Source organism: Micropterus dolomieu, linkage group LG03, assembly GCF_021292245.1.
Source record: "Micropterus dolomieu isolate WLL.071019.BEF.003 ecotype Adirondacks linkage group LG03, ASM2129224v1, whole genome shotgun sequence".
NCBI lineage: Eukaryota > Metazoa > Chordata > Actinopteri > Centrarchiformes > Centrarchidae > Micropterus > Micropterus dolomieu.
The window spans coordinates 22963872-22977202 of NC_060152.1; the positions used below are offsets into that span (position 1 = coordinate 22963872).

At 39.6% G+C, this 13331-nt stretch overlaps 1 protein-coding gene across 8 annotated transcripts in view; it reads left to right on the plus strand.

Moving 5' to 3' along the window:
- The window catches only part of adcy2a (adenylate cyclase 2a), a 72700-nt gene that overhangs the window by 44581 nt on the left and 14788 nt on the right, over positions 1 to 13331 (plus strand). For all 8 annotated transcript variants that reach the window (XM_046045272.1, XM_046045265.1, XM_046045270.1 and 5 more), the window contains 12 exons: positions 2124 to 2272; positions 2475 to 2586; positions 3080 to 3207; positions 3964 to 4122; positions 4252 to 4384; positions 4475 to 4651; positions 4749 to 4792; positions 4970 to 5050; positions 5343 to 5412; positions 7544 to 7641; positions 7846 to 7930; positions 12349 to 12486. In XM_046045272.1, the coding sequence (XP_045901228.1) occupies positions 2124 to 2272; positions 2475 to 2586; positions 3080 to 3207; positions 3964 to 4122; positions 4252 to 4384; positions 4475 to 4651; positions 4749 to 4792; positions 4970 to 5050; positions 5343 to 5412; positions 7544 to 7641; positions 7846 to 7930; positions 12349 to 12486 (1374 nt within the window). The remainder of the gene's footprint in view (positions 1 to 2123; positions 2273 to 2474; positions 2587 to 3079; positions 3208 to 3963; positions 4123 to 4251; positions 4385 to 4474; positions 4652 to 4748; positions 4793 to 4969; positions 5051 to 5342; positions 5413 to 7543; positions 7642 to 7845; positions 7931 to 12348; positions 12487 to 13331) is intronic.

The window sequence follows — 13331 nt, forward strand, 5'->3', positions numbered from 1 at the left end:
GTTTGAGAAGAGACAACAGGTAAAGTGGTCAATAAGTCTTAATAGCCAGTGCGAGTCAGGCAGACAGTAGTTCACTGAGTGCAGAATGTAGTAGTGTTGATGGCGATTACAATAATGATGAAAATGATGGGGACTTAAAATGATGATAATTGATCACAACAGCAATATCTGTGTGAGGCAAGTAAATAAAATAAAACAACATTATGCCATGATGATATTTTACCCGGAGCAAAATAACCAATGTTTATCATTAAAAGGGGTTTTAGTGCCCTTTCCTGTTTTCTGTAGAATACTTTTTTCGTCCACCTGTTAATGCTACACTTGAGTAAAACTGTAACTGAGGATTGTGGGATTGGGGATTGTTTTTGGTTTTGTTTTATTAATGTAGATCTATGTATCAGCACTGTGCCATAATGGTGTTAAACATTCACTCTGCAGTCATTTGCCTTTCATTTCCTTACTTACTTGCAGAATTTTACCTAAAATTTGCGTGTCTCGGTATCCACCTTGCTCTGCATATAGCTGTAAGCACTTGATTGGTGTGGTTTAAGAAGGGTCCACTGAGGATTTGTGTCAGGAGTTGTGTTTTACAGAATTTGCTAATTGTTAATGACCTTTGTAAGTGTGATGATTATTTTGAGTCTCTGGAGCCTTATGCACATGCTAAATTCTCTGTAATAAAAGTGTAGCTCTTTAGCATTCTGTGACAGCTGGGTCGATTAACAAGATATAAGGATATCTGCAACTACATTTACCTGCAGCAAATGAGTCTATGGATTATCTGATGTGCTCAGGTCCATCTGGTGCAGACATTTGCAAGAAATAGATTAAACTTCACTGCTGTACAAGCATAGGATATAGCTAGCTTTATACTACAACTGCTGCAGTTGTAGCTTTTGGGTAGATATTCAGTCAGATGATGGCGATTCCAGCTGTTATCAAAGCCCAGGCTTGGGGTGAAGGTGGTTATCCCTATGGTGAATACAGCTTGTGTTACAACTTCAATGAGTGAAACTGAAAATGCCTTAGGTGGAGAGTTGCGCAGTAGACCTGGAGTGCTACTGCTGCCTGTGACAGCTGGCAGTAACTGTGCAGAGACATATTTCTATCGGGCACTCATAAAATATGCTGTTTGCTGCACGCTTTTATCAGAAGTGCCCTGCAGTACAGAGAGCGCATACATTTTTGGCATGAGTGGTCCAGGGGGGCTATGTGAATTCATCATAAACCCAAAGCCCTGACAGCGTTTGTTAGCAGCCACCAAAGAAACCAGACCTCTCCGTCACGTAGAAACCCCTGAGCCTCAGCAGTGACGCAGGGAGAGGATCAATGGTGCAGAAAACTTGTCAAGTTGGAGGTGACATTGGCTTAATTAAGTGTTTTCTCCAATTTTGAAAGTCTCCTCACCTTAAGAAGGGTTTTATTTGCTAATTATTGGGCAGGAGGACTTAGTGCAATACCTACAGTAGCCTCAGAGAAAAACAGAGAGGGTTAAGCTACCACTAAATGAAAGAAAAGTTGTGAGGTGAATAATGGTTGAGTCTGTTTTCTGGTGGCTGGCAGTTAAATAATGAGCACTGTAAACCAATATCTTTACATTCATTATTACTTACAGAATGTCATGCCCAATTAACCTTCACTTATCACTTTCACCACTTTCATAATGGCAGCTCTGTGTGCCCTCCTGTCATCAAATGTTAATGCTTCAGAAATTAAATTAGGACTAAATTCAATTTAATATCAATTTGCTGAAAATGTAAAACTTTGTCAAGGTCCCTGGATATTATAAGCTGATTCCATAAATATGCAAACTTTTAATCTGAAAGCTTGTTTTGTTATGAAAGTCAAAGCTTCGTTCTTGTTCTTGTTTTGAATTACTTCTAATCACGCTAATTTTGGGTCATGCCACTGACAGACAGAGGGATTATCTGGGGCGATGAAGCAATGCATCCTTGAGAGAAAATACTCTGATGCAAAAACAAATGAACTAACTGTTGGGTCTTTTTGCAGCATTAGATTTTTTTTTCATTTATAGGTGTTGATTATTTTTTAAATGTAGTAATCTGCTTATTTCTGTAATTTCCACTTGATTCTCCTGACCATCCTTGTGCTAATGCCATCAGGAGCGTCTCCTGTTGTCTCTGCTGCCAGCTCACATTGCCCGGGTGATGAAAGCTGAGATCATACAGAGACTGAAGGGCCCAAACTTTGGCCAGATGGAGAACACAAACAATTTTCACAATCTCTATGTCCAGAGACACACTAATGTCAGGCATGTATTATTTATATTTACGACTTATATGACCAAATAGTACTGTACTTGTATGGCATATATGTGACGCATACTGTATGCGTGTCTTAGAGTGCAGATTTACATATAGAGCAGCCCAAAAGTATATTCATGGCTTTTCCTGAAAAACCTATAAAATTATTTTATAACAGTATAATGTTTCTTCCACCCACCCTATATGTAGTATACTGTATGCTGATATAGTGGGATTCACACGGCTGGCCAGTGACTGCTCACCTGGAGAGCTGGTGCACATGCTGAATGAGCTGTTTGGCAAATTTGATCAAATTGCGAAGGTAAACATTTCAAGTAACACATCCACAAAGTGCACATTTTGCTTCTTCATAGGAGGCTAAGCCATAAAACTCATGTCCTATACAGTACATCTTACTCACTGTCACATCTTGACAGTGAGTTGTCACTAAATGCTTTTGGTGTCACTTTTTATTGCTTTATGATGAATTTGACTTATTCCTGCAAATACCTGGTCAAACATAGATGATTAGACTTCACACTTAGATATTTCCAGTGCAGATACAATGCAATATGTACTAACTTATTTTTTCCCGAGCAATCTTAAAGAAAGTGATAGCAAGAAAATATAGACTTACATATTTCCACTAACATTAATAGAGCATAACACAATGTAGCTATAAAGCATGGCATAATCTGAGGGTGGGTTTTCTCTGAAAAGGTTAATATATGATTAAAATAAAAAGCTGCCTGTACTGTCAACTGGACTTTTTTCCCGTGTGTCTGAGCCTGTGATCCACCTTTTTTTATATACAGGAAAATGAATGTATGCGGATCAAAATCCTCGGGGACTGTTACTACTGTGTGTCTGGTCTGCCGGAGTCTCTGTCGAACCATGCTAAGAACTGTGTGAAAATGGGTCTGGACATGTGTGAGGCCATCAAGTAAGTGCCAGTTACATAACCTCGCTGCTAAAGAACAACCCCTTTTTATGAAACGTTTGCTGCTCTGTTACTGTACAATATTTCTTACTCTGCTGTATTAATGTTGGGTAGACCTTGGACATCGGCGATGTCAAAAACAAATCTTAAAATAGGTGACATGAAATTAAATAGATGTAAACAAATGATGAAGAAACATGCACAGCAGTGGCTCAGTCATCACACTACAACCACATGAAAACGAAATGCACAAATGAAATGCCTCATGCAGTACAAAAGATTTGCTTCATGCTGATTCTTATGTGTGTTAACTCAGCTATGCCCTGAAGACTCTTAAGAGTGTCATTACACTTCTGCATATTTTAGGTACTACTTTTGACTACCTGCATTTCAAAGATTGTTTGATATGCCCTTTAACACAGTGCTTTTTGAGCTACATGTATTAAAGCACCCACAATGATGAGAAGTACTGTACTTGCCAACCATTAGCTCACATGTTGAGACTTTTTCTTGATTGCCAATTTAGCTGCATCAGACGTAAGTGTGAGGATCCCAGTCTCACCTCTAGGTGGTTTACACTGAAAACATGAAAATGACTGTGGTAGGTTTCCATCTCTCTTTTTATCATTTCAACTCTCTTCATGTACCATAAAGGTCCCAGAGTGAGGCAGTTAACTCTCTTTTCTAACAAGATATTGGGCATGGGTGACACATTTCTGTTACCCCACATTAGCAAGACTTGTTTTTGGTGGATGACAGGAAAGTGCGAGATGCCACAGGGGTTGACATCAACATGCGTGTTGGCGTGCATTCTGGAAATGTCCTGTGTGGTGTGATTGGACTCCAGAAATGGCAGTATGATGTTTGGTCACACGATGTCACGCTGGCCAATCATATGGAGGCAGGAGGTGTACCAGGGTGAGTGAACAGGAGGTAAAACAGAAGCACATGTTTTCCATTTGCATAAGGTAACACTGCATTATATTGTGGTGCAATTTCTTTGTGATACCTTTCTGCATCTGTTGTGTCTGGTTGGTTCATTGCCAGGCGAGTCCACATCACCTCAGTGACACTGGAGCACCTAAATGGTTCTTATAAGGTGGAAGATGGGGATGGACAAGAAAGGGATCCCTACCTTAAGGAACATGGAGTCATCACTTATCTGGTCATCAACCCAAAGGTACTGTAGAACACATGTCACAAACAGTAAAATTAATATTGGACATTGAATTAAATGCAATAAAGTAAAATTATTTCCATCTTTGTCCAGGTGGAGCGTCGGAGCCCACAGCATCATTACCGTTCCAGACACACTATGGACGGAGCAAAAATGAGAGCCTCAGTCAGAATGACCCGCTACCTGGAGTCCTGGGGAGCAGCCAAGCCCTTTGCCAACCTGCACCACAGAGACAGCATGACTAATGAGAATGGGAAGATCAACACTGCTGTGTGTAAATTTTTACTTCACATATGTTAGGATTTAGGTGATAGGGAAGATCAGCTGTAGCTTGTAACCCATCTGTCTCTTTTTGCTCTGTGTCTAGGATGTGCCTATGGGGCAGTATCACTTCCAGAGGAGATCAGAAAGGCAAGCTGCTCATTTTACAGCTCCACCACAGTTTTCTTTGGCAGAATTACAGTACAAAGACAGACAACAAGATGGTTAATAGGACTAGACTTTTACTCGAGGCTTTGATGTGTTTGACTAAATATTATGTGAACTTAAAATATTTTCTCTTTTTTCTCTTCTTGTTACCCATTAAAGGACAAAGTCTCAGAAGAAACGTTTTGAGGAGGAACTTACCGAGAGGATGATCAGGACCTTTGATGGGATAAATTCACAAAAGTAAGGCGAAAAGTAAAGTATACGCAGAATGTTTTGGAAATTGTCATAGTATTGATAAGATGTACTGTCTTCTAAAGCTGCAACTGATGAAACATGGCAACATTAAAGCAAATTATGGCATGTCTGCTTAATGTATTGGAAATTGTACTCAATGCCTGCCTCTTCATAACCTTACTGAACAAATACATAAACTTAAATCTTCAATTTTTTGTATGAACACATCTAATTTACATTGAACATTGCCTGTATTCTCCTTTTTATCTGGTCTATAACTACAACTTTATGCTTCCAGACAGTGGCTCAAGTCCGAGGACATCCAAAGAATATCGTTATTCTTCCACAACAAATCCTTGGAGAAGGAGGTAAGAGGCAGTACAAGTAAATTGGCATCATTCACCCCTCAGTGGAGATATTGGAGGAGCAGTTTCAAAGAGAATTAAAGCTGCAAGCAGCGGGCCCGAACACCTCCCGCTTGTCGGTGTGTGCCGCACCCACGTAATTGTTGCATGGTACGACTTCCTTCAAGTCGAGGTGTGCTGCATCTGTGTATCCGTTGTGTGCGTTCTGTCATTTCCGCAAGGGAGTTAAGCACAGACATTGAATAGTAGGTGGTGTTGCATTGTAATAGAAGCTGGCATTACATGTCTACAGGGCAGGACCTTGAAGTTAACACTGCACATATCACACAGGTGATGTGTGGAAAATATCTGACAATGTGTCGTTGATCAGTTACTACTTCAATTCAAAGTGGCTGATTCTCAGTGGATTTAAAGGTACAGCTCTTAAAAAACCGCCTCCTCTTTCATGGCGAGTAATTACTCGCCAAGTCTACAGTATTTAAAAAGAACTTGAAAGTTTCACAATGTAACATCATTAAAGCTTTATGGCTTTCCTGCAGAACTTTGAGATGGATGTGGCACCTTCCTATGTGAAGAATTTTCCTCTCTGTGGACATTTTTATCCCTAAGGGGCCTTGTGTGGTAAAAACATGAATGATTGTATTCCTCAATAGGGACATTTTTGTCCCTAAGGTGCCTAGTGTAAAATGTAAAATGAGGCATTAGGGGTAAAGTTTGAAACATCCTGATGCCAGTAGGTGGCGCTGTCACTATGACTGGATATTGACATGTGAGACTCTAAGGCGTTGACTTGGGAAATTTGGAACAGATCTGACCATGTCTAGTCCATTTACATGCTACTTCCTTTTCATGGCGAATCATCAAAATTGAACGCCACGCCATGGACACACCGTTTGATCAAGCATATGGCTCCAAGAGACTTTTCTTTAAGTCCGGGCATTCTACACGTACCTACAAAATTTGGTAGCTATAGGTGTAACACACAGCTGGGGCTGCTCATTTGAAATCTTGTAGTGGGCGCTATAGAGCCGTCCAATCACATACCCTTGAACAGTATCAGACAACAGAACAAACCCATTCTGATGTCTCTGCAAAGTTTTGTGAGATTTCAAGCATCCTAAGCCACTCAAAATACAGCATTCTGTTTCATGGCGAATAATGAGTTGCCATGGCAAAGCCGTTTAACAAGTCACAAGCTTTACATCATCTAGGTCTTAAGGCTTTTTTGAGACAGTTTTGAGCCAAATTGGATTATCCTGCTAGGAGTACCGCAACAAATAAAAAATGTCACTTCCTGTTGCCAGTAGGTGGCGCTATCACTACCTCTGGATATTGGCATGTAGATGTCTTCAGGGCGGGACTTTTACCAAACGTGTGAAGTTTGGGGCAGATCTGAGCATGTTCTGCCCATTTACACAGTTTTTCCTTTTTCATGGCGAATCATCAAAATTGAACGCCACGCCATGCTATTGACACGCCGTTTGATCAATCAAAAAAAGCTTTTTCGTCTTTAACATCACAAGGGTGTTGGGATGGCACAGCCCGCATTTGAAGTCGATCTGATCATATCTCTAGGAGGAGTTCATTAAAATATGGAGGGTGTAAATGGAAAATCCTTGCACATTCAATCCAATGAGGCTGATTTCCTGTTGGGTTTAAGGTAAGCGTCCAAGAGGCTTATTTTTAAGTCTGGACACGATACATATACCTACCAAGTTTGGTGAATGTAGGCCAAAGAGAAAGGAGGAGGCTTTGGTTTTGAAAATTGTTAGGGGGTGCTATGGAGCCATTTTTGTGCGACCATGCACCGGACCCATATCAGATCGCTATTTTCACCAGTTCGGACGAGTGTGCAAAATTCTACAACTTTTCATGCCTGTTAAGCGCCCCAAAAATGCGTCCAATGGGGAAGAAGAATAAGAATATTTCAAACAATTACAATCACAGCGTTCGCTGTTTGGGCCCTAATTACAGAACACATTTTGTCATAATTTTACTTTGCTTACAAGTGGCTTACCCTGAAATCTTACAGACATGCGGGATCTGAATGCACAGTTGTGGAGCCTTTGAAGTAGCTTCAATATAATAGAAGCCTTTTTTTGAAACCTGACCTTGTTCTTTTTTATTCTTTTAGTACAGAGCAACAACCTTGCCGGCCTTCAAATACTATGTCACCTGCGCCTGTTTGATCTTTTTCTGCATTTTTATCGTGCAGATTCTCGTCCTTCCAAAGTAAGTGTGATTATTCTCAAACTATTACAGGAGTAACATCACTGTTAACACAGTGTTTAATACTATGTTGGTAAAAAAAAAAAAAAAGCATGTGTATTTATTCTTATGCAATATACATTACTAAGCCAACTGTTGCTTTTTGCACAATGACAATCTTTGAATGAGCTAAACTTGGTGAACTTGATGACATATTCCATTTTTTAGGACAACTGTCCTGGGAATATCCTTTGGAATGGCTTTTCTTATCCTTTCCTTGATCCTCTTCATATGTTTCATCGGACACTTTCTGGTGAGTAAATACATTTACTACAAATTTTTATTATTATTTTAATTTTTATATTAAACCTTGTATTTAATCGGTGGATGACCACTCTCTAATGGTCCATTTGTGTGCTTAATGTTTGTCTAACCAAAGCACATGAGTGGCCCCTCTGATCAGCTTAATGGCTTAAGTGCCTTGTTGTTACCCTAAGTGCCCCTCAGGTTAATACAAGTGCCACTCTGGTGTAACCTTAGGGCAAAAATGAATCCTGTGCATGAAACAGGTGCTCATTCTTCATTTTCCCCTTGCCCCTTAGGGAGCCTGTGCCCACCACTGCTTTGGTACATGCTTCAGGAGACAATTATCCTTTCATTTCTGGTCCTTTCATTTCTGGTCAACATACATCCGATCAATACGATACTGAATACATATATTTATCTTCATCTTTGTCATGGAGACATTTGTTTCCCCACATAGCAAACACACTGTGCTGTGCTGCAGTCTGTACTGGATCTCGTAACTCTGAGGTTTACAGCATACCCTACACTATGTTTGCATTATAAATCATTTAGAGTTCATTTTTAGACGGTCAATAATACATTTAATGGGTCTTGCAATGTAATTGCTAACAATGCCCTGGCATGCCCTTTTGAAAGAGTGGGCAGGTATGACTGTAGATATAGTGATAGTTATATCTAGCCACTGGAAGATAGTCTTGGGCAGGCCTATTCAGCTGGCAAACCCGCCAATCAAGTCAGACCAGCCCGCAGATCAGTTCTATTTACAATTAAATAAAATTCAGGAAAACTTTTATGCCATTTTTCCATTACCTGTACCAGCTTAACTCGCCTCGCCTAGACTCAAGTCGACTCAACTCAGTTTGGCCGGCCTCCGTTTCCCATTGCAGATAGTACCCAGAGATAGTACCCCTCAATGTAGCTGGTCATCATAGCAACGACGTAATGTTCAATGCGACACACACACCAGCAACCCACACACAGCTGTCTCTTGATTTAAGTTAAAACGTTTGAACATTCCTCAGAATGTGAAGACAGATAAGCGGTATGAAAACCTTACAGCTGTGTTTTCCTCTGCCGTTGTTGCTGCAGTCTGTGTGACTGTGGGACCAGAGGGCTCTGTGAGCGGGCGGCTAGTCGGCTTTGCGAGCTCCACCACACCAGTGAAGCTGGGGCTCTGTCTCTTCAGCAAGTGTTCCTCTTCTGCCACTTCACACATACACGCTATACCTACACATGCGCACTGACGACCCAGAGTTAGGGTTACAATTTTGGATTTATTTACGCACTTTAAAAACATTTATCGAAAGTATTATTATTTTTACATGTTTATTTACAGCATTAAATGTTGAAATGAATATTGTAATAGGCAGTATATTAAGTTATTGTGAGAAAACTGGTAGTTCTATGTAAAATCAGTCGTTGAGCACCCCCATATCGCCAAAATGGCAGGATCCTTGTTTCGCTGCGAAGCTTTGACTGTGAGATTGACAGCTGCAGCATGGTGGCTCGCTCGTTCTATTGGCTACTTCCGCACAATAGTCACTGTTGATAGGCTATTTCTCGTGACTTGTAACCCATCAGCTAGTACTGTGGGCAGGACATCACCAGCACCATAGTAGTTTAAAGTAATTGTAAATACTTAAATAGTTAAAGCTGGGATAGGCAAGGTTGGTGAACGAGCAAGAGACAGCTAGATTTTGAAAGTATCCAACTGAAAAAATCCCAACCCCCAGACCGAATTAAATGATTGGCCAAGCTTATTACAGTCCTGCGACAGCCACAGATACGGGATTTGTTTCATTTTTGTTTCAGAGCATTTGATTTATTGATTGGTGTTGGGATGTAAAGAGAATTCCAACAAATAAAACAAAATGCTTCTGAAATAAATTGCCTACCCTAACTTCAATTGAAGAGGAAGTGGTAGACAGAAAACAAGAAAGAAGTTTATACATGTTTATAGGAAACACTGTGATCTATCTAGGTAAGAGATGTGTTTGCATTTGGGGCTATATCACAGCTTGTGTTGCAAAGAAATTGAAAATAAGCGCTTTCCTATTTACTTAAAGAAGGCCTGTTTATTTTCTTTTTTAGTTTAAGATTACACTACTTTTGCAAAGTAGCAAAATAAAAGTTTGAAAAAGTGGTTGTGCTTTACATAATGAGAATAATAGCTCAGGGAAATGTCCGGTCCCCAGGCCCTAGCTTTCTGAAAATGTGATCCCCTGAACAATATAGTTGAATATCCCTGGTCTAGGACTTTAAATGCTACTTTAGCTCTCTTATGTGACACTCCCTGTCTAGTAAAAATAAATGAATAGCCAGAAAAAAGGAAAGAGAATGAGGGGAAAAAGAAAAAAGAAATGACTATTAAAAAATTAACGGTGCTATAGTATTCCATAAGCCGCAGGCCTATCCGTTACCCAGTGTCTGATATTTAGTTCTTTGCAGGTGAGAATCTCCTGCTTGGCTCTGAACTGTGCTACCTGTTGATGTTCCCCAAGGCTAAAAACGCAGACCACAAAACTCCATAGCTGAAGTCAAGAAGCCTCTTGTTGCCTTTTGTCAACTTTATCTGGCATTGCTGGGTCTTAACTTCAGTTTGTGTAATTGTCTTGTTTTTTCAGACACCCATCACAGCTTATTCTAGAGCTGCTGTGTAATAATTCAGAATCAGCCTGGATCCTTTTGTGAATAGGAACGTTACACTCCATAATTAAGATGATTTTAGATTTAAGATTTTAAGATTTTACTTGGAACAGTGTTGCAGAAGAGTGTCTTTCAGTTTCAGGAGCACATCTAGTTTTTTCTTCCCAGTCTGATGTCACAAGAGGAGATTAACAATGAAATTATTGCTTAATATCCAATATAACATTTAAAGCCAAGCTAGCTATCCATGAAAAAGTGTGACTAAAATGTTTTAATGGAATTTTCCGTTAAGATCATAAATAAGGACTATGTAATTTCAAAATCAATCATGTGATCCCTGTTGGATTTGATCATTGAAGGCTAGAGATGGTAAGATTGTATATTCAAGAAATATTTATTCATACATATTTTCCTCCCATAATATAACTTTGGATAGCATTTGAAAATCGGCCAACCAGCCAGTCTGTTGAATTTTCACTGTTGCAGCAAAGCAACATCAGCGTGCTTCACTGTGCATGTACTTAGTTTTTCCATTCCCAGTCACAAAATAAGTTATTGACCTACATAGCATTTCTTGCAGAAACTGCTTCTGAGGGAATGATGGTGGGTATCTTAGAAAGGTCAAACATAGTTATTTGATGAACTGACTTGCATATTCTGATGGTTCTATAACTGTGTAACTTGACATCTTCGACTTAGATCAACCCTGGCAGATCTTACTTTGTCCTCTAAATATCCATGTTAAATTCAAGCCATACATAATATTATTCGAAGGGTCTAGAGGTGAAAATGCATGTAAATGCCTCATTTTCAATTTGTCCCACTAGCTCCACATTTCTGGTAATCCCACTGGTGCATAATACAGTCCGCCATCCGTACTTTATTGTATTGTAATGTACATCCCTGAGCTATTCAAACACCACATCCACTTAGCGCCAATGATGCTCAGATATTGCTCTGAGATAATCAAGCAAATGACTTTCACTGTCAATGAAACACATTCAGCTGAAGGCAGCACCGCAAAAAGGAAACGTAATTGACTGTAACAGGCACAAGCAGCATTTGCTAAAGCCTGGGAAGATATTTTTGTATCGATGAAAATGTAGTAAATAAATATATTAAAATCATAATGCTATAGTGTGTCAGGTGATATTGCTGGGTTGAAATGAAGGGTATGATTGCACAGTGTGCCCTGGTCTTAACAATTTAAACATTTTGCCCTCAGTTGTAATTTGATTAGTGAAGAAGGAGGTGGAAGCTAATTAACAACCGTTCTTTGCTTTGGTTTTAATGAATATTAGACAATTATCATTGCAGTGTGAATGGTTTAATGGAGGCTATAAATTAGCTTACATCATTTTACATGATGGGATCACTTGTAGTGATCTTTATCTAGTGCTGTTATTGCATGTAGTTTGAACCATATTGCAAGCTGAAGTTGTTAGGACCACTTGTACTTGATTGGCACTGCTGAGGCAATTAGGAGTTAATCAGTAATAGCTGTGAAATCTTTATGCATAGTTTATTATTTATGTTGAGTAAGGACAATAACTTGAAATAAATTAATTTATTAATGTGCATGTGTCTGTTCACATATGCATGTGCTTTATTTACTTATTTTAATTACTGTGGTTCACATGTGTTTCTGTTCCTCGGTGCTTCTTCCATGTGTGTTTAAATGTTTCTGTGACCTTTAATATCTCAGCTCCCAAAGTTCTTGTTTATTTCGACTCATACATTCTTGTATTTGTGTGCTGTTGTGTGTACCTGTCCCTGCAGCACTGCAGTAAAAGTGCCTCCACTTCTTGGATGTGGCTGCTGAGGTCATCAGTCATTATTGCCAACAAGCCATGGCCCCGCATCACTCTCACCATGACAACCACAGCTCTAATACTCATAATGGCAGTCTTCAACATGGTAAGCTTTTATGTGCAGGTACTGCAGTGAGGGAGGGGCATCAACAAGTATCAATACCCTCTCAGATGACACTCCCCTTATTTTAAATTGCATTGTAATTAGAAGGTAATGGAATGCAACATGCTGTCACACAAATAACCTAAATAAATTGGCCAATAGTGATGAATTGGAACCAGGGGTGTTAAGATATTTTGTATCATATAAATAAATAAACACTTAATACATTAATACCGGTGTCTTAATGAGTTTACTTAATATACGAAGAACTGAAATCTTCATCTTATTTCTTGCAACAGTAAGAAAGGATGAGGTGCCACAGCGGTGAATATGTCTTAGTCATCATGGTTAGGGGCGGTGGATGCACGAGCATTTTAAATAAAGAATTTATCTCTATGCTTTTAATTTATGTTGTTTATTAAGCGTCAAAAAAACTGTCACACACACACAATCAGCTACAGAAAAATGATTTGCATTGTTTAGTTTTGTAGAGAGAAAAAGTGAGTCAAATCAAAGTGCTCGGTGAAAGGTGAAATAGTAGCCCAAGGCTTGTGGGGAAGTTGCGTGATAAAGCCCAGTGTCAGGACCCTGGTTTAGACCTTCACACAAATCGATTCCAGAGATTATAATCTTGTTTTGCGCCTGACGTGGGTCAGTCGCTCTAGGCGGATGAACCACATTAACTTGGCTTTGCTCAGTGGGGCAGCCAAGCCTCATCTTATCCTGCAGGTTTCACTTTAAAGGACATTATTGAATGGTTGTCACTATTGGCCTCTTATCTTACAAGACTCTGGTTTCCTCCAGTAAGGATTGTACTACAATGTAGACTAGTTTGTCTTTTCACATGC